Source organism: Ursus arctos, unplaced genomic scaffold, assembly GCF_023065955.2.
Source record: "Ursus arctos isolate Adak ecotype North America unplaced genomic scaffold, UrsArc2.0 scaffold_25, whole genome shotgun sequence".
Classification (NCBI taxonomy): Eukaryota; Metazoa; Chordata; class Mammalia; order Carnivora; family Ursidae; genus Ursus; species Ursus arctos.
This window is the reverse complement of record NW_026622930.1, coordinates 34521631-34547974: the sequence shown is the minus strand read 5'-3', so window position 1 is coordinate 34547974 and position 26344 is coordinate 34521631. Positions and strand designations below refer to the sequence as shown.

The window sequence follows — 26344 nt, the reverse complement described above, 5'->3', positions numbered from 1 at the left end:
TTTGAATGGAGAACTTCATTGGGTGGATAGCCATTAGCTCTTGAAAGTTCATACCTAAGAATAGATGAGGTTTTTATTCACGTGCTCATTTTAATAACAAGATACCATATCACTCTGGGAAGTTAAAAAAAAAAAAACAAAAAACCTGGTAAACATGTAGATTGTCTTTCATGCCAAAGAACCTACTCTTTGAGATCTTTGACTACAATGTATTTTTTATTTATTTAATTTTAAAAATCATAATTGTTCCCTGTTAGTGATGAGGCAGAAAGCTATACATCTCCCCCTTGTGGTTTCTGTTAGTGTTTGCCTTTCAATGTCCTATTTCTTCTAGTTCCTATCGTTCCCCATAAAATACTGTTAAAATGATCTTCATAAACCACAACTCTGATATCACCCTCCTGCTCAAACTTCCAGTGGCTCACTATCACCTGCAGGATAAAATCCAAACTCCTTGTCATGGTCCACCTGAAATTCCTATACTAAAATTCTCTGCTTTTTAAAATCCTATAAATCCTTCAAGTCTCAAATTTCTCTTTCCCAATCCCCAGCTAGAAGTAGTCTCTCCATTTTGTACTCTTAAACCACAATCTGCCTGTAATTATAGGTATTTATGCTCATCTTATCTCTCAAGCTCTATTGTGAGTCTCTGGAGAATAGGAAGGGACAATGTCTTTTTCATATTCCTATTGTCCACACAGTTCCTTGAGCAAACGCCTCCATAAATGTCTATAGAATTGAATAAAATAGATACAGTGGTTAGTAATATTAAAAGTCAGCATTAGGTTTTAAAAACAGAGGACATATTTAAAAATGGATCGAGAGAGAATTGTATAGACCAGCCTTGTCCAGCAGAAATACAATACAAGCTACTGTGTAATTCAAAATTTTCTAGTAGCCAGATTTAAAATAGATGAAATTAACTTTAATAATATATTTTTATTTTGCCCAATTATTTTAACATGCGATCAATATAAAAATTACTGATGAAATATTTTACATTTTTACAATTTTTTACTAAAATTGTCTTCTAAATCTAGTGTGTACTGACAATACATCTCAGTTCCAATTTGCCACATGTAAAAGTGCTTTATAGCCACATGTGGCTACTGGCTACTGTATTAAAAAGAAGTTGAGCCCAGGATAGGAACGAAGTCCTAGTCCTGGGTGACTGCTAGCAGTTTTGTGACCACAGATAAGACCTTTCACCATTTATTTCTTGGTTTCCTCATCTGAAAAGGGGAGACATTTTCCTTACCATTCTTATGGGGTTGTAAAGGCATAAAATTAGAAGCTGAAATGAGGACATTTTGGCAGGTTGAAAGTATCATACAAGTGGAAGGCATTGTAATTATTCCAAGAATAGAGTGAACTTTGAAATAGTTCTTAATCTTTTCTTTAAAGAATCTGGATCCCACAGTCTCATATGCTCCCTGATTCTTCACTGACTTGACTACAATAGGCAGGGTTGAGGGAGGATGCTGATGGTCTTATTGAATATCTCCATTGGAGTAGCTGGGTATGATGAAGACAGGTTGTTCAGAAACACAAAGACAGATTTTGGATATTCGTATTCAGGTTCATTATGTTACTGTGAAAAGTAAGATGCTTTCAATACGGAGGAAAAGGAAAAGGCAGAGTTCCAACCACAAGTATTTTCAGCCCCTGTAGGATCGACCTGGTCATTTTCTATTTGCATAGTGTGTGCCTGTCCCGGAGGTGCTTCTGTGACACAGAAACACGTTTCCCACCGCTAATGGGATAAATAATGGTCATTTATTATTAACATTTTAAGAGTTCTTTTTGGGAGTTTTAGGAGATTCTCTGCAGAGCTGTAAGTGCCTCTTCCCCGACACTTCGGTTATTGCTTATTCACCTGTCGAGAGCTGATTTATCACTATCACCGATATGATGTTGTATATAAATCATTATAATTTCAACTTTATGTACGGAGTAAGCCGAGGAAGAGAAACAATTCCCTTTCTTGTGTGTTGTGACTCGCCTTTCTGTCAGCCCAGACTCAGGAGGGCGCCTGTAGGAACTCTGCTCCGTGGGAGCTCCCTTTCGCTTTCCCGCCACAGGCTCCACGGTCCCGCCCTTCTTCCTCCTTAGATTTCCCAAGTCCCACTCCGGGGCCCGGCGTCGTTGCCTAGGAGACCAGGCGCTGCCCGAACAACAGTGGCTAACGGGCGGAGACTTCGCGTAAGTTCCGAGAGCAAATACTCCAGAGCCGAGTACTTCGGGCGCATGCGGCAACCTTCCCTTTGCTCTCGCGAGGTTTCGTCTTCCCGGAAGCGCTGGAGGACCGTCTTCGTGAACGGCGTCGGGATGTGTGGGGGCTGTGTGGAGAAGGAGTATCCCAACCGGGTGAGCGAGTGGGCGCTGAGAACTTCTCGCTCCCTTGGCCCGTGGCCAGCCCCTGGGACTTCTCGTGGCCCCGGCTGGCCTTCCCTGAGAGGCCGGGTGCAGGCCGACCCAGCCGCTCTGCCCATTCCAGTGACCCGGTAGCTGTATTTAGGCGCTTGGCGGGGGTGGCCTGTGGCCGTCCGTTCCGCCGGTCCCCGCCCTGGCGGCTGACATCAGCGGTCACCCCGCTTCTCTCGAGCTCCAGGGGACAACCAAGGAAACCCCATCACCACCAACAATCCAGTACGACGCCAGAGGGACACGCTTTCCACCCCTCCCACACACACACTCCTGGTTTCATTCTCAAGCTTGATTTGGTGAAATTCACTTTTCTTACTGAATTCTAGCTCTGGAAGGGACTTCTGAGGCCATATGTTATAACCCAGATTTGCAGATGAAACTATTGCCCAGAGAGGGGAAATCATCACTTGCCCAAGTTCACATTCTCTTAAGAGGAGAGCCAAGGCCAGAATTCACGTTTCCTGGCTGTTACTTTTTGAAAAATCTCATCTCCTCTCAAGCTCGGGAGGTTGCCGAAGCTTGTTTACTCTCATTCATTCCAGGTATACTTACTGAACATTTATGTGTGCAGCTAGATTACTTTGCTAGGCCAGAAAGGGATACCAAAGAAGAAATCGGCAGCTTTCATTGTATCTGAGGAGTATGTGATTAACAAAAAATGAGTAGTACAGTTCATAAATGCTGTTCAAGTTCAGAGAAAGGGGAGAGAAATAGCGCTGTTCTCCCAAAAGGAAGGTGGACTTCATTTGGGACTTGAAGGCTAGTTGTGACTAGGGTAGAAAAGAAGGAAAGGAGGAGCCAGAGGTTTGGGGAATATGACAAGAACAAGGATTCTTGTAATGGTTGGGAGGTAGGAAATCTATAGTTTCTGTCTCTTAATATCCTAATACGTAGTTTTTGGGGAAGGATATATAACGAGAACACTCATGGTACAACCTCCTTGGAAAAAGGTTTAGCATTATCAAATGAAAATATGCATATGAATGACCCAGCAGTTCCCATTCTAGAGAAATAAATGCATTACATATGTTCCTGGAGACTTGTATAAGAATGCTCACAACAGCATTATTTGTAGTGGTACACTGGAAAAGTGTGATGCAGTCATAGAATGGAATGAATGAATAATGAAAGTGAATTAATTAGAGCAGTGGTTCTCAACTAGGTGAGATTTTGCCTCCCCAGGGACACTTAGTACTATCTGTAGACATTTTTAGTTGTCACAGCTGGGGGTACTACTGACATCTTGTAGGTAGAGGCATTATACTGTATATTTATGTTTCATATACTTTATTGTGTTTTATTTCATGCTTTTTTAAAAGTGTAAAATTTTTTTATGAATCCAGTAATGAACACTGCACGTTTCAGAGACCACACGAGGGAGGTGTTTGTAGCAAAGAGTATTAAAGAGATTGGGTTGGATTCTTAAGAATTGACCTAACTAATCAAAAGACTTAAAAGTTGTATTAAGTTTAGATTCTACACTTTAGGCATTGGGCATCCATCAAGAAAATTGAATAGGTAAATAATTCTGAAATCTGTTATTTAGGAGAATGGAATCTTATGGCTGTATATTGAGGTTATGGTAGGGGGGGAAATAGAAAAGGGAGAGCCCTACAGAGTATTTGGGGAGCCATGGTAATAGTAGTGTAGGCATGAGATAACGAAGACCTCCTGTCAAGGAGAGAATTACTAGAACTCAGCCAATTTAATGGAGGGAGGAGCATAGATGATCTTAGGGTTTTCAATCTAGGCAGTTGGGAAATTGGAAATATCATTACAAAAATTGGAGGCATATGGGAGAAAGAACGAAAATTGGGGTGCACATGGTCAGATTGTTTTTATCATGTTTCATCTAAGATTGAGAATGTAACATCCAAGAAGTCAAGTGAAAATACAAGATTGCATGCAGTTTAGGTGTGAAATTCAACCAGATGAGTTAGTGGAATAAAAGTGTCCAAATAGAAAGGATTTGTTTTCTTGGGAAAAGAATATGGAGAATCAAGCAGGATCAAGGACTGAGCTTCAAGGAATAATTTGGAAACTGAAAATAAAGTATAAGAAGAAGAATAGAGAAAAGGATTGAGGTGATTGGGAAACCAGAAAAGTGCCTTTCATTGGCACTTTTTTCTGACTTAATTCTGTTCTAAAATAATTAAAGGGCTGTCATTCTGGAATTTCAGAAGGCAGATTTAGAAATCATTAGTGGGTGGATGTTATTGGTTGTAGGCTTTGAATCAGAACAAAACTTTCTAACAGATTTTCAAAAGTGGAATGGGCAACCCTTGGAGAAATTGAACTCTCTTTCTGTTGTTCAGGAGGGACGGACCATTTGAAATCTGAAAGGTCCTTCCAACTCTTGGAGTTTTCGAAGTCATGCGATATTTCTGAGGGCAGTAAGAACAGAAGCCACTTTGAGCTTAGCAAAGGAAAGGACAATAAGATGATAGTAGCAAGTATAGCGTACTCATCCAAAAAATTGTTGGAGAAAAATAATGGATTAGCATGTCAAGAAGTTCTAAGTGCGGAATGAGTAGGTAATAAATATTTATCTTTGGTTTCGTAAAATTTTCTAGAGATTTGTGGTAGATATTTTTCATAGACGAAATACTAGTCTTAGAAGACAAACACAAATAGTGAAAGAAAAAGTTTGATAAATTGGACTTCATAAGAATCAAAACTAACTGCTCTTCAAAAGACATTATTTAAAAAACGGCACGCCAGTAATAGGGAGAACATATTTGTAATACAAATCTGACAGGATTTGTATCTAAGATATATAAAGAACTCTTACAACTCAATAGTAGCTCTTACAACTAGATAAGATAACCTAACTTTCAAAAAATGGTCAAAAGACTTGACTAGACACTCCACAAAAGAAGGTACTGTGTAGGCACCATGAAAAGATGCTGAATGTTACTAGTCATGAGGGAAATACAAATTAAAAACTACTGTGAGATACCACATGATTAATATGGCTAGATAAGAAAAGACACAGTACCTCAAGTTGGTGAGGATGTGGAGCAACTGGAACTCACAGTGCTGGTGGGAAGAGAAAATGGAAAACTAATGGGCAGTTATGACGTTTATATGGACCGTATTTTTACCATCTGACTCAGCAACTCCACTTCAAGTGTTTACTGAAGAGAAAGATATATGTTTCCACAAGACTTACTGAATCTTTGTAGCTGCTTTATTCATAATAGCCCCAAACTGAAAAGGACCCAAAAGTCTCAACATGAATCCATGCTGTTTGGCAATGAAAAGCAATGAGCTACCAGTACAACAACATAGGTGACTAATACGGACAGAGCAGGAGAAACTGGATGCAGAAGAGTATACCTCATGGTCCTATTTGTATAAAATTTTATAACAGGCAAATCTAATATCTAGAGATAGTAATCAGATCAAGGGGTGCCTGAGGCGAGATAGGGGTTGGAGATAGTCTGCAAAGCCTGAAGACTGTCCTAGGAAGATAGAAATTTTTATATCTTGGTTGGGATAGTGATTACCTTGATACACATATCTGTTAAAAGTCATTCACCTATACGCTTACAGTGTGTGGATTTTATTGTATAGAAGCTGTACTTCAGTGATGTTTATTTTTAAGAAAATCAAAGCAAAGCACCTGTTCTTAATAGCTGGAAATTTATACTTTAACCCTAAGGCCGTTTTCCCCCTTTAATAGTTATGTTGATGTGCCTGTGATTTAGTATCTCCCAACTACATAGATGGATTTCCTCGCTTCCACCCACCCCTGCCTCCAGAGTTAATCTCTACCTTAATATATAGCATCAAGGAGCCACTCAAAAGGGAGAGGTTAACTGTGGTGCTGGGAATCCAGGAAGGCTTCACTGTGGCATCACTTAAAGCTGGTCTTCCTGATAGTTCATAAGCTCCTTGGAGGAAGAAAGAGGTGACTCATTCTCTGATCCTTCACTTGCTCTTGCACAGTATCAGACACATAGCTGCATCGGAGAAATGTTGCTTGGACTGGTTTTTAGTCACATGGACTGTTAAAAATACTCTCTGTATTGGTCAGAAATGAGGTTGAGTTAGATTCTTTATAAAATGACTTTCTGAACAGTTATTAGTAAGCCTTCAGCAAAGACCTCCCTTGAGCTAGGAGCATAAGGTGTTTAGAGTTTCTTCGTGAGGAAGCAAATCCCTTTCTCTTTTGAGTGCCATGGTGTCAGTCTGATGAATTGCAGAGCTTATCTTCTCTGCCTGAATCACACATACCCTAAAGGACTGGCATCTGTAGAGATGAGAGTTTATTCTTGTTTGCTTATCTCGTGTTATTTTTTAAGGCATCAGAAAATGCTATTTCAGTAATTAACTGAGCATCACACTGTATAAGATCGTTTTTATCATTAGTTCAGTATTTCCATTTTGATTGAATTTTCATTCTGGTTTTATGCTATGCCTCATTGAATATTGTTGGCTATTAGATTTTTCTCATTTTTCCTTTTCACATTTTATATTATTAAAGCTTCATTATGTTTCTAAATATCCATTTGCATTTAGTCCTCTCAAACACAGTTGCAGTCCTCAGAGACTTACAGCTTTAACACCGCTTCAGTTTTCTTTGCCGTAAATAGCACTTCTAAAGGAAAGCTAGTAATTTCCAAAATTACTTGGTGCAGACTTCAAGCAAGTAAATTCTAGCCATGTTTTTTTGCCTTTAGAAATTTTTAGTCTATTAATTATTTTCACTAAGGGTTTTAAAATAGGAGAAAATTAAATTCCTATTTTTAATATTTTAGGGTAACATCTGCCTGGAGAATGGATCTTTCTTGCTGAACTTTACAGGCTGTGCAGTGTGCAGTAAGCGGGATTTTATGCTGATCACAAACAAATCTTTGAAAGAGGAAGATGGAGAAGAAATAGTTACCTATGATCGTAAGTAGACTTTTTTTTTTCCCGCAAGTCTGGTAGCAGATACTGGCTTTTGAAAGCTGATAGTGTTGTACCTACTGATATGTTGTGTTTTATGAGGCCTGTTTCAATATTGTATTGCAACAGAGTTGCTAGTTTGGTTTTTAAGAGGAAAACAGAGATGATGCTAGCATCATCAGACTCTGCATAAGTGACTTTTGAGGATAACTGAAGCTTATGATTCAGGCACCATTTTTTGTTTATTTTTAAAGTCTTTATGCCTTCTGAAATGAGAGATTTTTTTTTTTTTAACCTTCGGGTCATTCATGTGAGTTTTCTTTTTTTATTATAGTCTAATACAGTGATGTTCTCCAACAGCTACTGAAGTGTTTAGGGCTCTTTGCTGCCATGCTAAATGACCCTGGGATGTTATGGTTTTTTTAGTCTTGTTTCTGCTCTCATAGCTTTTTTTGTCTTCTATCTCATCGTCCGTCTGTTGTTTCTTTTGCTGTGCTGCCTTCATCTGCTGCTCCTCATCCTCAGCACTGGGGAACCAAATAAATAAACTGAGGTTGGCATTCTAAGAATTTTTATGAGTAAATTAAGTATATGTACATTTTAGTTGCCAGGTATGGTGAAAAGAAATTAAACTGTTCACACCCCCTTTTGCATGTTTCCTGGTTCTTTGGTATGTTCTGAATATATGAGGAATAGATGTGCAAATAATGATATTTTTAAAAAGGAATATGAAGGACACTAAGCCTTTAGAATTGAGTCAGACTATTGAAAATATTCTAAAGTAGAACAATCTTTTTCTTTATTTTAGTCATAACCCTTTAAACTCTGTTTTAAAGAGGTAGTAGGATATAGTGGTTACGAGCAAGGGCTCTGGAGCCAGAATGAATGGGTTTGAATTCTGTTTCCAACACTTCCTACCTCAGTAGTCTTGCTAATTACTTAACGGTGGTGTGGCTTTGTTTCTTTATCCTTAAAAAGGTGATAACAATAGTATCTGCTTCTCTGGGTTTTGAGAAGATTAAGTAAACAGATAAAAACTATTTAAAACAGTAAGCACTCAGCACTCAATAAATCATAGTTATTATATGTTTTTACTAGAGTCTTTTGTTACTATTAAATTCACTTTAATGTCTAGCATTGGCTTTTTATTTATGATTGTTTTTAGTAGCACAGTGTCTCTAAGTCCTGAGAATGGGAATTAATATATGCCTGTTAAATGTCTGAGTTGAGGCCCTTCGTTATGTAGCATTGCTATGTGATGGATTTTGGATTTCTTATCAAGGCAGATATTATAATGGGTTTCCCGCTGCTGTGTTAAATATATCAGTTAAGAGTCTTTTAAAGCAATACCATGCTGAAAATAGAAATTTTTCTGTCTTAAGGTACATTCCAAGGCTTAATTATTTAAGTCTCCCTCTGTTTCGGCAGATCTGTGTAAGAATTGTCATCACGTAATAGCCCGGCACGAGTACACATTCAGTATCATGGATGAATTTCAGGTAAATGTATCAATGTGGTCTGTTATTGTGGGGAAGGGGGAATAATAAAAGTACTTTTGTAAATCTAGATATAGTTTTAATAAGTGAAGTACTAGTAAATATAAAAAAGGAGACCATCCTTCTCTTCTACTTGTGTATGTTAAGAGAGACACTTTAGACGTGAGTATATCTGTTCAAATCTGTCTCCATAAGAGTCACAAATCAAAATGCATGCCTTACAAGTAATATCGCAGGCCTGTCATGTTTGTTCATAAAGAACAGCACATTGTGGCTTCTTCTGAGGTTACAGCTGTGCCTGTTTTTTCTCTATCCAGTTATGTAATTGCACAGTTGTTGGTTTTATAAGTGTTGGCTTGCCCACTGCCCCCATGCTTGCTGAGCATGGAAATTTTGATAAGGAGGTTATCTTTGTCTTCCCCCACAGGCATGTAGAGTTGAGCAACTCTGTAGTCTCAGTTGTGGTAAGGCATTTTAATATAACTCACTAAGTAAAGTGACAGGGTGGGTGTATCAAGGTTGGAGGAAAGAAGCTGGACCGCCATAAGGGTAGAGAATAAGTACTTATAAGGACGAAGCCCTGTACAATCATGAGAGCACATGACGAATTGTACGGAAGGCTACCGTATGCCTGAGTTGTTGATGATTCACAGATCTGATGGTCAGGAAGAAAAGCTGGACAGTGGGGCGGAGCCAAGGGTAAACTGGAAACCATAAGGACACACTGGAACCTGTGACTGTCCCTTACTGCCTCCATTTTCAAGCTTTCAGATTGAGTTACTTGCTTAGAGTGAACTGTGTATTCATCTATAGGCTATAAATATCAGGTTGGAGCTTTTCACAGGCAGGGGAGTTTTTTTAAGTCCTTCAAATTTGGGTAGGATTTTAATGAGAAAAAAATAATAATCTTCCATAACAGAATCTGACAATGTAACCGCTCTCGTTCATTCGTATTTTAGTGTAGAAGAGAGTATTCACCTGTGAGAATCTGGTCTGATATGTTGTGGTTCATCTGTAAAACATCTTGACCACATCTTCTCAGCATCCAAAAATTATGCCTCAAAAAATGTTTAAATGTTATATGTAACTTAAGGCAAAATCCAGATCTCAGTGAATGAGTAGTGGCCAAATAGGGAAGGGAGCTTATCATGGGCTTAAAGGAGCAGCTCTGTCCTTTCATGAGAGGAAAGGAGGGCTTATAGCCATTTTGCAGAAGCTTCTGAAGCCCCTGGGAGTTTTTAGAGCCCTAAATGGATGTTAAGATTGCCCTAATTAAGCCATTGTCTATCACTGCCATGAAAGCAAAGTCTAGCTGATTTTCCTTTATGACTGAACATAGCCATCTTCAAAGCTGCCCCAGAAATGACTGTGGGGTAGGAAGAAGAAGATAAAGGAAGATGGCTGGTATTCACAATGCCTAGCCAGTAAAATTCTCTTGCAGAAAAACCCAACTCTTAAACCGGCCTCTCCACCTCCTCTTCTCTCTCAACATCTGCTTCCCCCCACCTGTATTCTGTATCCTACCATCAGATTCATTTCCTGAAAGTGATGCTTTAGACTACCGCTTTGGCCTTTCCATAGCTCATTTTAGCTACAGTGTAATATATCTGAGCTCCTCATTTCAGGGTTCTTACGGGGCTGGCCACCTTCCCTTTCTCTTCTTTCCCACTAGTCTCTTTGGCTCACCACGCATAGCATTGTCCAACCTCAGACTCTTCCCTCTGTCCCAGTAGAGAGGAAAATTTTTATTCCTTTCTAAGGCTACCCTTTCTGCATTTCCTCACCAGTCTGCTCTCTACCCAGCATATTCTTTGTCTCCCTGGGATTTAAAATATTTCTTACAGTAAATATACTTGATTCTTCTTTGGTTAAAAAATAAGTTAAAAATCCTTTCATTTCACTCACCTACCTCTGTGATTCATCTTCTGATCATCTCTGTCCTTCCTTTTGCGTCTTTACTTGAGTAGGTCTTTACTCTATTTTCCTTATTTCCCTGTGCTCCTCTTAACCACCTGCAAACTGGTTTTCATTTTCACTTTCTAAAACTATTCTCTCAGAGGTCTCCTATAACGTAGCCAAATGCTGTGACCTTGCCTCAGTTCTTAGCTCTTTTAGTGTCTCTCCTGGGTCTGGTTTTGTCAACCATTGTGGTTTTTGAAGGATTTCTTCCCGTGAGGTCCATAGGGCCAGACTTTTTTCTTTCTTTTGAAATCATTCTGAGTCCTCTTATGCTATTTCCCTGGTTTCCTTTCCTATTGTTCCCTAACTGATTTTTCCCCTGAGCTTTGGTCTCTGGTCTGGAACCTTCTCTTTACTTTCTCAAATAGTAAGCACGCATACACTCAGGCTCACCTGAAACCTATCAGCTGTCTCCCAAATGTCCTTCTTTGATGCTAAGACTCTGCCTGCCCTCCTTTCTTCCTTTGTTTCTCTTGCCTTTTTTGGCCCTTGCTGCCACATGTCATGTCAAGGACCATACCCACTCAAACCTAAATTACTACAGCAGCTCCCACACTCTAGTTCTACGCACTGCCGTCAAATTAATCTTGCTCAAATATATCATCCTGCTGATCTCGCTGCTCCATGTGGGAAATGTTTGCCCTTTCCCTCTCACTGTCCTTATTCCTGCTTTTTCCCTGACTTGACTAGTCCCTTTCTCTACCTTCAGGTCAACTAAATCTTACTTCTTTCAAGCAGAACTTAAATTCTGTCTCCTGCTTGCTCTTGATAGTCCAGCCCATACTGCTTTCCCCCTTTCCTTATACCGACAGCGGGCCCTGACTCATGTAAGTAGCCACTTGGGAACTTCCTTCTCAGCCCCACGGGCACAAGAACTCTTTGTTCTCAGCTTCAGCAGTCTACTTCCTCATTCCCACCCTGCCCCAGCACCTGTTTCACTCCAGCAATAGTTCAGGTTCAAGGTGGGATTCCCCACATTGGTAATGTTTCGTTTTAAATGTCTTATGGGTGAAAGTAGGCAGAATAGTGTTTTAATCTCCACCACCCAGCTTCAGTTTGCTTTACTTTGTATCTCACCATTCCCACATCGCCCTACAGGATTATTTTGAATCAAATCCCAAATATATCACTACTTCTGTAAATATTTCAGTACATATCTCTAAAAGATAAGAATTCTGTTTTTAAAATAACCATAATATCATTGTTAAAGTGAGATTTTCCGATGGCACAAGTAGGGGGGGAGACAGAAGTACAGAGTTTGAACAGAAAATGCATTATAAATGATTACTGGTGTCCTTTATTTTTTATATCACCCTAAAAGCCATTGAAAGGACTATGTGTTTGCCTCAGGAAACAAAAGGGGAACTGTGAGACTGCCTTCTCTTCCTCTGTGGACTAGGGAAGGAGAGGAGTTGGGGTCAGAATTAATAGGTAGTAATAGAAGAAGAGGGCCATGGGCCCCTCAGAATAAAGCAAAGGATCTGGCCTTCCCAAAGGTGATTCCACACACTCCTCCCTTCCTTCCAGATCTCTATCCCTGTGCTTTGCCCAGGTGGAGACTTTGAGGGTTTCCATGAATGACTTGAGGGGGGTTTTTTATCCTCCCAACTTGGCGAGTTTTGATAAGAGGTGTCCTGATCCTGGCAGCACGGGGGGATGTGTTCCTGGCATTCCAAGTTTTAGAATTCTAGATTTTCCCACAGAAGCACTGCTATGTATGGTTAGATTCTATGGTACTTACACAGTATGAGTTTGAAAGACTCCCTGGAATTTCCTGGCAACCTAACTGCTGTGTACAACATTGCTACTATGGGAAACTGCTTTTGAAATCCAAATAATTGACCTACATTGAAACTTGGATTCCAGACCAACTATAAATTAAAGATTTCAGGTGTAATTGGTCTTACTTATTTCATAACCTTTCCAGAATATACCATGTGTTAAGTTTTTTCTTGCTCTCAAGTTAGATTGTAAATTTTGAAAGGTCAGACCTTGTCCTTGCCTTCTCTTATGTCTGCCAGTGCACCTAGCTCATTGCAAAGCATTTAGGCACTTAATAAAAACTTGTCAATGGATAGATTGGGTGAAAACTCAGATGTTTGTCTCGCTTCACACATTTTTCTGTTTTGACTATTATTGTTGTCTTCTTCATTTCCAGTGAAAGGTTCACATCCTACTGGTAATGTCTGGCAGGTGAAAGCAGAAGTATTTGAGAGCAGTAAAAGACCTAGAGGGTGGATTTTTATTTCATTGTTTTAGAAAGATTTCTTTATTTTGGGGGGGAGGGGCAGAGGGAAAGAATCTTGAAGCCGACTCCCTGCTGAGTGCAGAGCCCTGGCCTGGGGCTCAATGTCATGACCCTGAGACCATAACCTGAGCCAAAACCAAAAGTCAGACACTCAACTGATTGAGTCACCCAGATGCCCCTATTTCATTTTTTAATTTATGAGACCTGTATTTGTTCTTTGAGCTTTAGCCCCTATTTATCCCTATTGTGTGTGTAGAATAGACCTTGAAATTAAGTGTGGTCTCTAAGAAACAATCTTTCTTTTGCCACAAGTAAGCTCCCCTGCTAAACTCACTCATACGAAACAGAAATGCACTTGCCTGGGTTCTGAGTCTCTGAACCATAGTCATTGTTTATCTCTGTGACCCTCTCTCTAGTGACTGTTCAGACCCATGAAACACAAACTGCCTTGACTGACCAATTCCCAGACAGCTAACAATCTCAGTTTGAAGTGTGGAAATACTAGTAGATTTGGCATTAGGTTTGTTTTCCTAAAGATAAGAAAGTTTTTAAGCAAAAGCTTGAAAGGAAATATGTGTGTATAGTTTATGATCTATATTAAATATTCTAGAAGGGGAGGACTATAAAAACAGGACTTTGTCCTGGGAGTTTTCCCTAAAACAAAGCTTCTTCTGTCACCAGCCTGGACATTTTTTAAAATTTTAATTCCAGTATCAGGAACATACAATGTTACAGTAGTTTCAGGTGTACAAGATAGTGACTTAACCCTTCTCTACAACACTTGGTGCTCATCACGGCAAGTGCCCTCCTTAATCCCCATCCCCTATTTCACCCATCCCCCTGCCCACCTCCCCTCTGGTAACCATCATTTTGTTCTCTATAGTTAAGAGTCTGTTTCTTGGTTTGTGTCTCTCTCTCTTCCTTTGCTCATTTGTTTCGTTTCTTAAATTCGACATGAGTGAAATCATATGGTGTTTGTCTTTCTCTGACTGACTGACTTCACTTAGCATGATATACTCTAGGTCCCTTCATGTCATTGCAGATGGCAAGATTTTGTTCTTTTTTTTCTTTAAATCAGCCTGGACATTTGTTAAGCCCAAGAAACATAAACTCCTGAAATAGATCAAATTCCAGACAGCTAGCTGTCTAAATATGAGGCATGATGAGTGGATTTAACTTAATTGTTTCTTTTCTTGGAGTAGATAAAATAGTTGTTTTAGTTTGGGATCTTTCTTTCTTTCATTTTAAAAAATCATTTCTGTTGCTTAGTAGTCTTAAATAATCTAGAAAGGAGCAACTTTAAGAATAGGAATTTGTCCTTAGGGATCCACACTCAATTTGCTTCACTCCTTTATTTTATTTTATTTTTTAAGATTTTATTTATTTATTTATTTGTGTGAGAGAGAGAGTGAGCATAAGCAGGGGGAGTGGCAGAGGGAGAGGGAAAAGGAGGCTTCCTGTTGAACAGGGAGCCCGATGCAGGACTTGATCCCAGGATCATGACCTGAAGGCAGATGCTTAACCGACTGAGCCACCCAGGTGCCCTGCCTCACTACTTTAAATAGCAGCACTAGGGCACCTGGGTGGCTGTCAGTTGAGCTCTTGGTTTCGACTCAGGTCATGATCTCAGGGTCGTGAGATTGAGCACCCCTACTCCCCCCACCCCATGGGGCTCCATGCTGAGTGTGGAGCCTACTTAAGATTTTCCCTCTCCCTCTCCCCCTCCTCCACCCCAGTCCCCCCCCGACTAACTCTCTCTCTCAGTTAATTAAATAGCAGTGCTAATTAAGCTCCAATATGTGTTTGGATTTTTTTTAAGAGAGGGAAGGTGGGAAGGGGCAGAGGGAGAGGGAGAGACTCCTAATCAGTCTCCACGCCCAGCATGGTACCCGATGTGGGGCTTCATCTCATGACCGCAAGATCGTGACCTGAGCCGAAATCAAGAGTCAGACACTTAACTGACCAAGCCACCCAAGCGCCCCTAGCCCAGTATGTGTTTTATGTCCAAGAAATAGCCATGCATTTCCAAGATGACATTCTTATATACACAGTAAATAGAGCATCAGCATGTGTTCAACTTACATAAACGAGACTCTAGGATACGCAGAATAAACCTAAGACATCCCTGATAGGTATTGAAGAAATCGATCTAATGTGCAGAAGAAATATCCATTTCCATTTATAGAGAATAGCTTTACCAGAGTAAGTTCTGAAGGTCTTTCTCCCTGTTCCTCAATGTAATTATGTACTTTATCTTGTTCTAGGAGTACACCATGCTGTGTCTGTTATGTGGCAAAGCTGAAGATACTATCAGTATTCTCCCTGATGACCCTCGACAAATGACTCTGTTATTCTAAGGATCCTTCTGCAGTCTGTAGTAACTATGTTGTGTTGGGTTACAATACAGCAAAGCAAGCCTCATGGTTTGTCTTCCTTCATTTATAATGGAAATTATTTTGCATATTTTTTTCTGCTTAGACTTAACTATCCTTTGAAAGAAAAAGTAATTTAGGGGATTAGGTTCTTCTGCTGAGCTCTTCTGCTAAAGTTCCCAGTTCACATCAGAATGAAGAATCTCTGTTAGAAGCTATGTGGCTGGAAAATAAAACTAGAATGGGAGCATACCTAATGCTCAGGTCTTGGTGCCAATAAAAGGAACCAGGGCTCCTTGGAGAAATGATTGATTCTAGGACTGGGGCAGTAAATATACAAGATGAGCTCGGAGCATTTTATGCCACAAGGAAAGTGCCCAAAAAACCCCCCAAAATCCCCATAAAACACAATGATTGGGAGTATGGCAAAAGGACAAAAGAGCCAGCTGAAGGAGCTCCCAGTGACTGAAGTTGGAATAGTTTCAGCAACAAAATAAAGGAGTATTGAATTATAACCCAAACATTAAATATCCATGAGCCCTTACTGATATAAATAAGTGATTGAATAAATAAAGACATAGATTGGAAGGATAGACATGCAGAAGAATTTCAAATAATACATGTAGATATTCCCCACTCCTTAAGGGTGGGTTATGCATAGCAACTTCCTTCCAAAGAGGAGAGGAGAGTACGCCAAGGGAGAAGAGTAACTTTAAGTGGAAAAACCTGACAAACACTAGCTCAACCAAGTGACCACGGTTAACATCCTCAATGATAATCCTATCGATAATAGCATGTACTCTTGATATGATGTGGTGAAAGGGTACTTTACCTTTATGCTCTTCCTTCCCTAGACCCATAACCCCACTCTAATCATGAGAAAAACATCAGAGGAATCCAAGTTGAGGGCCAGCCTGCAGAATAACTGACCAATACTCCACAAAATTGTCAAGGCCATAAAGACAAGTCTGGGAAACTCGCACAGCCAAAAAGAGTGTAAAGAAACGTGACAACTAAATGGAACAGAGTGTCCCGGGACAGAAAAAGGACGTTTGGTTAAAACTAGCAAAATCTGAGTCAAGTGGGGACTTTAATTAATATAAGTAAATAGAATGATTTCAACTGCTGTAAAGAGGTCTTAGAATATCTCACCTTGTATAGTTGAAAGAACACTGGCTTGGGTGTCGGAAACCCTGGCATTTAGGTCTCTCTGCCATTTGGTAGCAGGATAACCATTAAGCAAAGCATACCTCTTGTCTTTATTGTCCCATTTCTATTAGATTGGGCTAAAAAAAGTTGATATTTTACTTCCTTCACAGTATTGTTAGAAGATCCAAATAAGCATATAAAGTACTGTATACAATGAGATGGCTTTTGGTTAGTTCTTCTCATTCTAAGACCAAAATTTAAAGGATCAGACATAAGAAACAAAATTGTTTCCTCTTCATATCTAAGAAATTAGAAAATTCTAAACTAAAGCTTTGCTCATAAGGGAAAAAAGTGAGTCAAGTGTTCATTGTTGATCCCAGGGAAGTTTTGTTACATAACAGGAATAATAATAATAATAATAATAATAATAATAATATAATACTGAGGTTTATTGAGTCTTTACTGTGTGCCAAGGCCTTTTTAAACACTTACTTCGTCCTCATTAACAATGCCATGAAGTAGGTACTATTGTTATCCCAATTTTAGAGCCAAAGAAATTAAAGCACAAAGAGGTTAAGGAACTTAAGGTCACACAACTAGTATAGTGACTCCGTCTCAACACAACTGTTCATGACACATGAAGTATAAGGGTCTGGCAAGGTAAGGAAGAAGTTGAAAATGTCGGCGACAGCACTCTAAGGAATCTAGGCATGTCAGACTAAGACTTGTTATTCAGAAAAGTTAAGTCACCTGTTCCTTAGGGATCAGTTGCATTATTCCTGGAAAATGTTTCCCACTTTTCTGCGAATCTATATCTGACCTGCTGAGGAAATCGTTTGGTGAAATGAATCCAGAAAGCAGAGAAAATGCTTCATTACTTTAAATAGCAGCACTAAGCCCATTATAGCCTCTGAATTGTCCCTTCTTGGAGTTTGCTAATGCTTCCAACTTAGTCATTTGGAGCTTAGGAGTATGATTTTATAAGCCCCAACTGATATCCTCATCTATTACAGGCTGTATAATTATCTGTTTTGGACTATATATTACAAAACTTAAAACATAAGATCCTATCCATATTTGCCATTATTAAACTAACTTTGTGCTGTGTTTTGTGATACTTTATTTTCTAAAATTCTTCTATGGATCTAATCAAATAAAGACCTTTTGAACCCAGTTATACTGAATCCATATTTTTCTGTTCAGATAAAGGGGAGCCAGGCAAAAATATCAGTTTTCTTTACTTCCCTTCTGGAGATACAAGAAAGAAAAGGAATCATCTATAGATGTAATTGGGAAAGTAATTGGGCTTGTCCTAGCACCTCATTCTTTGTCTGCTTGCTCTATGATGTATAGATCTGGAGTCTGTATACTTAAGCTCTTGGAGTCAGAGCTCAGCGTGTTTGTTTTGTTATTTTAGCTGGCCCAGTCTTTCTCAAATGATCTTGGCTTCTAATACTAATTAATTGATATATGATATATTGTGGGCACAACCAGATATGGTTTGTTACTTAGCAGTAATTACTAAGAAGTATATGTTCCCTGTTCTTTATCAAGGTATCAAGAATTCTTTGTTTCATTCCTCTTTTTTTTTTTTTTTTTTGTGAGCAAGGTTAAGTTACTTCACTGAATTTGAGGCTCTCAGTTTCAGTTGTGTGTTTCTCGACCGTAGTACAGTCTCTATTGTGAGATACAGTATGGTTGAATAGAGAGGAAACCAACAGACTTAGGTCTAAAATTAGCTTTGCCACCTGCTTGTGTTGGGATATTAGGCAAGTAACTTATATGCACCTCGGTTCTTCAATGGAAAAATAGAAATAATCATGCCTCCTGCAGAGTTTTTAAATCAAATGATGTAAGTGAAAATGTTTTTAAGTTGTGCAGTGCCGTGTACAGGCAGCTAACAGTGGTCTTTCTGAAGGAACTCTGAGATAGAGGCACTATTGTGTTGTATTTAAGAGTGCAGGCTTTGGGGCATCTGCCTGGCTCAGTTAAGCATCTGACTCTTGCTTTCAGCTCAGATCATATCTCAGGGTTGTGGGATCAAGCCCCATGTTGGGCTCTGTGCTCTGCTGGAGATTCTCTCCCTCTCCCTCTGCCTTACCACACCCCCAAATAAATAAATAAATAAATCTTAAAAAAAAAAAAAAAAAAGAGTACAGGCTTTATAGTTGACTGACCTGAGTTTAACTTTCACCTCTGCTACTTGGAGCCCTTCGTCCTTGGCAGGTCTTCTTCACTTACCTTCTCTTTAAACAGAAAAATTTCTCATAGGGTCAGTATGAGAATTAAGTAACCTAATATATATAAAGTACTTATGCAGTGTGTGAGTGTAGTAAATATTTCATAAATGATAGTTTGGATGACAGTTGTAATGGTGATTATAAGAAATCAGATTTGAAATCACCGATTAGATTTTGGCTCAGTGTTTCTTAAACTAAGGAGATTTAGCTGTGGGAACATAGTCATGGAAATAATAAATTTCAGTCTGTGTACCTTGGTTCCCTAAAATCATTTACCCCAAGCTTTATTTTTTTGTTCGCGCCCTCAGAGAAGTGATTGTCTCTGTCCCTCCTCTAAATCCAGTGGCATTATCTCAGCTCTCGGGGAAAGCTTGTTTGTGAGACACCTTCCTACTTCCTGAGTGCCCCTGGGGAAATGTGATGAAAAGATTGAAAGTGGGTGATGATATTAAACTTTGCCATATCTTGTTTATGACCATATGCTGATACTTCTGAGGATGGAAAAGGAGACAAACGAGATGGAGAATAAAGGAAACAGTTTCTCACGTCTCTTCATCTTAACAACAGCACAACTAAAGATTCAGTAAGAACGAGATGTCCTTGTAAAAGAAGTTCCTCCAGTCCTGCCTTCCCTGTTCCCTCCTGAGCCAGACTGGTTAGGTCCCTTCTGAAGCATGTAGCATTCTCCCTGCCCAAGTGGGGAGCCCTTTTCCTAGCTTTATGGCCCTTACTGACTCTCTGCAAAATCACTTATACTGTTAATTCCTGATCCTTTGGGAATCTTTAAATAATTCCTTCAACTCGAGCCTCATGGGAAAGACCCAACATGTTGTACTGGCGTATCAGCCCTAAATTGCCTGTGGCATAATGCCAACATCAGGACAGCTGCTCTGTTATTAGACATAGCAACAGCCTTTAGCACTATGGAGATGTTGAACAAATCATGCTGGTAGCATCCAGTATGAAATCTTTATTTCATTTCTTCGGAGAAGCGATTTGACTTTGTAGTTATTACTCTAAAATCAGTGCTTGGTCCTGCCCTCCAAAACCCACACCCCAGCTGTTGGCTTTAAGAGCAGGCATCTTGAAAGGCTTGAGTTTTCGAGAGTCAGTTTAAGGGTAGCCTTCATTTAGCAGAAGGCCCTGCAAAAGGGTGCCAGGGGATTCCCACTATAATGCTCAGGTTACCCCTTTTGAAATAAAGCACCGCGGATGGCATAGTTTTAGTTGAAGGTCAGGGAGGATCCTTAACCTCTATTCCACATTGACTTCTCAGATGATGCAGGTGCTTGGAAGACAGTTATGGGAACACACAGGAAAGGGATCTCCCCTCAGCATTGGGGTTCGTAAGTTCATGTCCAGTTTGGAGAACTGTCTCTTGAGGGCTTCAATGAAGAAAGTAAAATATTCCAACTAGTGGTCAAAGAAGGAAAGGTGAAGTGAGCAGTTTCCAGGAAAAGGTTTGTGAGGCAAAGTGACAGGGCAGTGGCCTCTCAGCAGGTGTCTCCTCCAGAACATGATAGGATCTGGCCTTGGTGGTGTTGGTGCCTTTGGAGTATGCCTGTACTAGCTGAGGAATCTGGGTCACCGTCCTTACAAAGCCATTTGGCAGAACAGAGAAGAGCTGTCCTGTTGGCAGGTTATGAACAGTCAGACTGTCTAAAGGGAGGCCCTCTTCCATTCCCACCCTCATGGGAGAAAAAATGAAATCAGTCATTCATGCCTACAACTGGTTTGTCTTGTGCCTGGATCTGTGAACATGTGAGTCTGAGGAAGACAAGAGTAGCATGTGAACTGTGAAAAGGACGGAGTCAGTCTAGCAAAGGATCAAAAACAAATGTGACTCAGCAAGGTGATCAGGAAAATAAGTACTCTTCGTGTTCCCAGGAACTGCACCCTCCATACCCTTGCTGTCAGTTAAAGTTGACCAAATTTATGTCACAGCAACGTCTCAAAGTGTAGGTAATGCTTGGCTGGCCCAGTACTTACAGTGATAGTGACATCTTCCTGATTGAAGTCCTCTAACGAACCCCCCAGTACTCTCCACTGAAAGGCCCGCTGTCTTTTCCTCTCCTTTACCTCCCGTTACCACCCCCTCCCCCGCCACCTTCCGTTCTCGGATTTAATAATACAATTCACACTTCCGGCGACTGCACCTGCCACCACAGACCCTGGCCAGAGGCTGAACAGTCATTGGGGTGTCCCCCTGATCAGAGCCTCCCTCTATCAAGCCTTTGTGTGCTGCCAGCTCTCTGTCCCACCTGCGGTTTTGTACCATCCCTCTACGCTCCGTCAAGGAAGGAGACACAGAGAGCCTGGCCATTTGCATGCCTGCCCTTTATTGGATGCATCTAGCAGCGTGGCTCTAAGCCCTTCACACCTCTCAGACACCGCCCACACAGTTTAGGGAGGCGCCATCATTCTGCGAAGGCCCAGAGCCACCCAAGTCTTGGAGCTCCAAGTGGAATCACCAACCCGAAGGTGGGGGAGGGAAGGGAGACAGGCGGACTGGAAGGGCAAGGCTCTTCGAGGGGAAGCTTTGGTCCAGCAGGGTCTCCTGCGGGCACACTGGACCCTAAGGAAAGATAGCAGGGCTGGATGGAGTAGATCTGCGTGCTGAGCCGCTCGGGCCTATATGGCAACTTTGAGGAGGCGCTTGATGTCAGGCTCGATGTTGATGGTAGGGAAGGTGCGGCTGTAGCGGCGGAAGGGCTCCCCCTCCGGCCCAATAAGGAACTTCTCAAAGTTCCAGGCCACATCGGAGCGGCGCACCGGGCTCCAAATGACGAACTTGGGATCGGTCATGAGGGAAAACGGGTCATCATAAGGGTAGGGGAGCTTGTCTTTCAGGTAGGCGAAGACAGGATGCTCGTTCTGACCGTTCACCTCACACTTTTGGACAAGGGTAAAGGTAGGCTGGAATCCACCCCCGGGGCGGACATACTTGAGACTGTTCAGGATCTCCTCATTCTGACAGTTCTCCTGGGGGAGGAAAGAGACACAGAACATGGAAGAGGGAAGGCGGAAATGAAGGATCCACAAAAATCTTTCACCCTCCTGTACTCCCTTCCCAGGATCATTCTCTTCTACGTAGCGCCCCCCACCCCCACTCTATTCTTTCTCTTTCCTTCTTCACTAGCTTTGTCCTACTCTTGACTTGGAGATTCCTCACGCACAGCTATTGTTTGATGGTTTGCTAGGCCATTCCTGAAAATTCTTGCAGTTCCTAGCTAGGCTGTTCTTACAGTGAATGACTTAGCACTTTCGAACTGCTGAACGACCCTGAACAGTTCTTAGGGTATCTGTCTGAAACTTCAAGCAACCTTGAGCTCGGGGCAGTAGAAAGAAAGGAAAAGGAGGCTTAGGTGATGCCACCTAGAACTCTCCCTTCCATTGCTCCCCCCCACACTCACACTCACACTCACACTCCCACACACGTCCAGCCAAACCTTCCCTTTCCCTCTGCCCTGATTTTGCCTCTGTTGCTTCTAATTACATGTGAGTGTTGAGTATAGCCTCTGTCTCTATCCTGCTCATTTTCTCAAGCTAAGGGTGATAAGTTAGAGATAATAGTGGATGTACCCTAAGTGGAATTGCTCGGTGACCGACAGGGATGTATTCAACCGGGTAGGGTGTTCAGGGTTCTGGAATAGGCCAGGCCATAGGAAAGTTAAGTGCGTGCTTGAGGGTTAAAGTTTGTAAATGTGTAGTTATCATTCCTTTTACTTCCAGACTGCTCTTTCAAGACTTCTCACGCTCACTCGCTGGACTCAGCTTTGAAGGCTTTAGCTCTGAGCCTGTTACCTGTCCACCCCCCGCCCCATCCCTGTCCTGTCCCCACTCGGCATTACCCACCCCTGACAACCCCCAAAGGCCCATGGAAACCCTTATTTTCCACCCCTCCCCCTGGGTCTAAGAGTCCGATATCTCCCTGTGGGAGAAAGTTCTTGCCTCTGACCTACTAGAACCAATCAGTACAGTCAGTTCCAGGCCATCATGACACCTTGAGCCCAAAGGTGATCGCTATTAGACTCCTTATCTCTTAACGCAAATGGCCGGCCGGCTACCAGCAGGTTACGGATTCCCTCCAGCCACTAGCTAGCCTGAAGTGATGGTGTAAGGGTGGAGGCAACTCTGGGGCCAAAGAGACACCCCTAAAGATGTTTTGCCCTTTCCCTCTCCAGCCCTGGCCAAGCCTAGAAACAGACTGAGACAGGGAAAGAACGATGACAGCAGTGATGGTCTGGGCTCAGGTTTGTCACAGCCAATAACACTTCAGCCTTCCTGCTGTATGTCGGCTAATCAAGTCCTTGCCTTCACGCCACTGTGAATTGAACTGAGGGGGTAATAATTAGAGGGTTCACTTGAGGACATTCTGCCTGCTGGTGCTGTTAAAATGATAAGTGAAAATAGAGGAATCCCTAAAAGACAACTTGAGGTGTGTGGGCTGAAGATCTAAAACTTGACCCAGTAATCAGAGACAGAGATTTGATCCCCAAATGGGACACACACACACACACACCAAAAAAGAAAAAGAAAAAGAAAAAAATCAGAGGCAGAGAGGTGCACGTGACACCCACAGGAGACCCGTGCACATTGCACACCCTCAGCTTTCCACGAAAATCACTCTCCACTCGGCTGATTTAAAACAAAGTCCTTCAACCTAAATAATACAGTTGCTTTTGCTTTCACTTGCATATTACTTTATATTTTTAAAGTTATTTTTGTATCTCTTACCCTCTGAACCTCACAATCATCCTATAAGTGGCATTATCCCCTCCCCACCCATTTACTGATGAAGAAACTAAAACAGCAGAACCGCGTCTAGCTAGAACTCAGGTCTCCTGGGTCAGCTCAAACCTGGTTTGATTGTTGATCTTCTATTTCCTCCACTTATCCGCTCCGCGGGTATTTACCAAGTGCCTTCTCGACAGTGGAGGGAAAAGCAGACCCGGTACCAGCCCTCGTGGAGCATATGGGAAGACAATAAACAACAAACCCCCCCACCCTCCCGGCGCTGAAGCACAGACAGAACTTCGCATGCTTCCTCTGGGTAGCCACCTGTACCCAGAGACCGGGATTAACAAAATGTACCTACGATTCCAGACGCTGCGACACACGGTCCCTCTCCCCCTCCCCGTAGCCTACCAAAGCTTCAGCAACCCAGCTCCTCGGGTACGCGACAAGGCACCCCTCACCTGATGTCCAAATTGGTTGCAAGGGAAGCCAAGAACCACCAGGCGCCTGGGAAAACGGCATTGCAGCTCGTTGAGCTGGGTGAAGTCCCGGGTGGTCGTGCCTCAGAGCGAGGCCACGTTCTCAATCAGCACGGCCCTGCCTCGGAACGTATTGAAATCTACCTTCTCCCCGTCCAGGCTGATGGCACTGAGGTCGTAGAAGGACTTGGCTATGTAAGCCATGGTGAAGGGGCAGAGTGAGGCCTGCAGAATGGCGGAGCCGACTTCAGGGTCTGTTAAAGGGGTGGGGAGGAAGGAGGAGCCTGGAAGGACAGGCAGGGTTTCACAGTGGGGCTCTGAGCACCCCCAGGATGACTTAGCAAAAACAGTCACCCACCTGTAGGAGTTTCCACAAGGAGGTGCCTCCTCCTATTTACAGACTCTGAACAAAGCCGCCTGCCTGCCCCACCCCGCTGGCAACCTGGGAAGGGCCAATTTGATATCTATGTGCAAATATGAATAATTCACTACTTGCAGGAAACTGGAGCCCCAAAGGTCAAACGGGGAGGAAAAAAGGGAGGGAGGGATGCCGGATTGATTCTGACTTGCCGCAGCAAGTCGTTCTTGCTTGGCACAGACATTTCTTGTCGGCTGAAGGCCAAGCCCTGAACTGCGCGATTGAGAGGTCAGGGTCTGCCAAGATCTGAAAATGAGGAAGAGAAATGGGGTGCATGTCCCCTTAACTCAGACCGTAAACTAAATATACATAGGCCTGTGCACATCGCTTTCTTTGGCTGTTGTTTTCCACAAACACACAATCAAAGGATCCTTAGGAGGACAGTCCGATTTTCTAGAAATAATGACTTTTAGTGGTCAGCATGTGCCAGGCTGAAGAGCTAAAGTTTGTCATGAAGAGTCTTTCAGGGAGTGATGTTGCTTCTGCTGGAGAGCACCTTTGCTCTTGCCCCCTGCAGGGCACCGACTCCTACACTACGTCCCCCACTCTGCCTCCACAGGCTCGCGAGGAGGCCATCAGTGGTGGCCGGGACGATGGTGAGGAGTCACAGAGCAGGTGGGTAACTCCCAGGACATGAGCCACACCTGCCTCGTCTCAGACAAAGGCTCAGTCCCAAAGACTTCTCCCAGCAGGCTTGTGCTGCCCATTACCCTCCCCTCCCCGAAGGAAGGGTTCAGGGAGTCAAAGCTCTTATGGTTCTAAACCCAGCGGAGCCGCCCAGGTTTTCAGCACCAGCCACAGAACGTACTGCAGGACGTCTGAGGATGTAAGCGAAGGCCTAGGGCTTCACTTCATTATTCCAAGCACCCACCCGCTCAATAAATCCGATTTTTAAAAAAATGTCTAGACTTCACCATCAGAAAGACTGGCATTTAGGCTTGACCTGGCTTTGGGATTTTTGGAGTGTTACTTCAGTAACAATGCAAATGTTTACTCGAGAGTGTTTTCGCGGGTACACATCCATTGGGAACTCTCTTCTAGAACAAAGAATAAGCAAGGCTTGGGAGCAGCTGGTATTGAGAATCTGATTTGCTGAGAAGATGGAGGAACTACTCACCAGGGAGTGCCCAGCTTTTCTGTCTTTTGTAACCTGTTCTGTGGCTGTTCATAGCACGTCAGAACCCATGTCCCCACTGGCTGCTCCCTCAAAACAAGCCTCCATGACTCGAGTGGGAATGGAATCTTTGGCCATTAAAAGAGGTGGCAGGAAATGCAGTATGAAGTATGTTCCCTGATGAGACCGGGTAGAGTTCCTAGAAACAGCCAATAAATGTCCCTACCAGGCCACTGCATCAGAAGAACTTGGCCCTGCCAGTGGGCTGAACCTCAACGTGACCTTGCCAGACTTACCTGCATGCCCAGAGCTTCCCCAGGACTCCCAGGCATCTGGACACCTCATATTGGCTGCCCTTCTGGGCCTCTGTCCAGGAAGACCATGGAATTCCTGAGCTGGGGGCTCATGGGGGCTCCCTCTTCCTCAGGGATACACATCCCTTTTCTCCAAGAACAACTTAGGACCCTCTGTCATGCAGGCTCTCACCTTTCACGATTGAATAAAACTGATGGGCTCTCTTAAAGCACCTTTGTCTCCAACTTTACCTCAAACTGTCCCACTTTCCAGAAGCTTATTACTTCGGACATGCACTAACAGGTGTGTGATTCCCATGGCTTTCCACAGGGACAGTGGTTCTGGAAACTGCACTGGCTTAGTAGGCAACAAGTCTAGGTAGGTGGTTCTCCACTCTGGCTACAGATGACAATTGCTTATCGAGATTTTTCTAAAGAGAGATGCTAAAGCTTTTCGCTCCAGAGATTTCAGTTCTGATGTTTCTGGCCAGGACTCTGCCGCTGCTACTCGTGGCCCTT

At 42.3% G+C, this 26344-nt stretch overlaps 2 protein-coding genes across 2 annotated transcripts; one reads left to right on the top strand and one right to left on the bottom strand.

Annotated features, from left to right (window-relative positions):
• Positions 1 to 2241: 2241 nt before the first annotated feature.
• On the top strand, positions 2242 to 17717 carry CHURC1 (churchill domain containing 1). The gene is made up of 4 exons (XM_026486901.4): positions 2242 to 2367; positions 7191 to 7326; positions 8749 to 8819; positions 15288 to 17717. The coding sequence occupies exons 1-4, from the start codon at positions 2248 to 2250 to the stop codon at positions 15378 to 15380; spliced, it is 420 nt and encodes a 139-aa protein (XP_026342686.1). The 5' UTR covers positions 2242 to 2247; the 3' UTR covers positions 15381 to 17717.
• A 3361-nt stretch (positions 17718 to 21078) lies between these two features.
• On the bottom strand, positions 21079 to 24374 carry GPX2 (glutathione peroxidase 2). The gene is made up of 2 exons (XM_026486902.4): positions 23983 to 24374; positions 21079 to 21766 (listed from the first exon to the last, which is right to left on the bottom strand). Exons 1-2 carry the CDS (start codon positions 24202 to 24204, stop codon positions 21416 to 21418), a joined length of 573 nt encoding a protein of 190 aa, XP_026342687.1. The 5' UTR covers positions 24205 to 24374; the 3' UTR covers positions 21079 to 21415.
• Positions 24375 to 26344: the final 1970 nt, after the last annotated feature.

Coding starts and splice junctions, on each gene's coding strand:
- CHURC1 (XM_026486901.4), top strand. CDS start 2,248: ATGCGGCAACCTTCCCTTTGCTCTCGCGAGGTTTCGTCTTCCCGGAAG. Junction 2,368..7,190: donor AGAAGGAGTATCCCAACCGG/GTGAGCGAGTGG, acceptor TTAATATTTTAG/GGTAACATCTGCCTGGAGAA. Junction 7,327..8,748: donor AGAAATAGTTACCTATGATC/GTAAGTAGACTT, acceptor CTGTTTCGGCAG/ATCTGTGTAAGAATTGTCAT.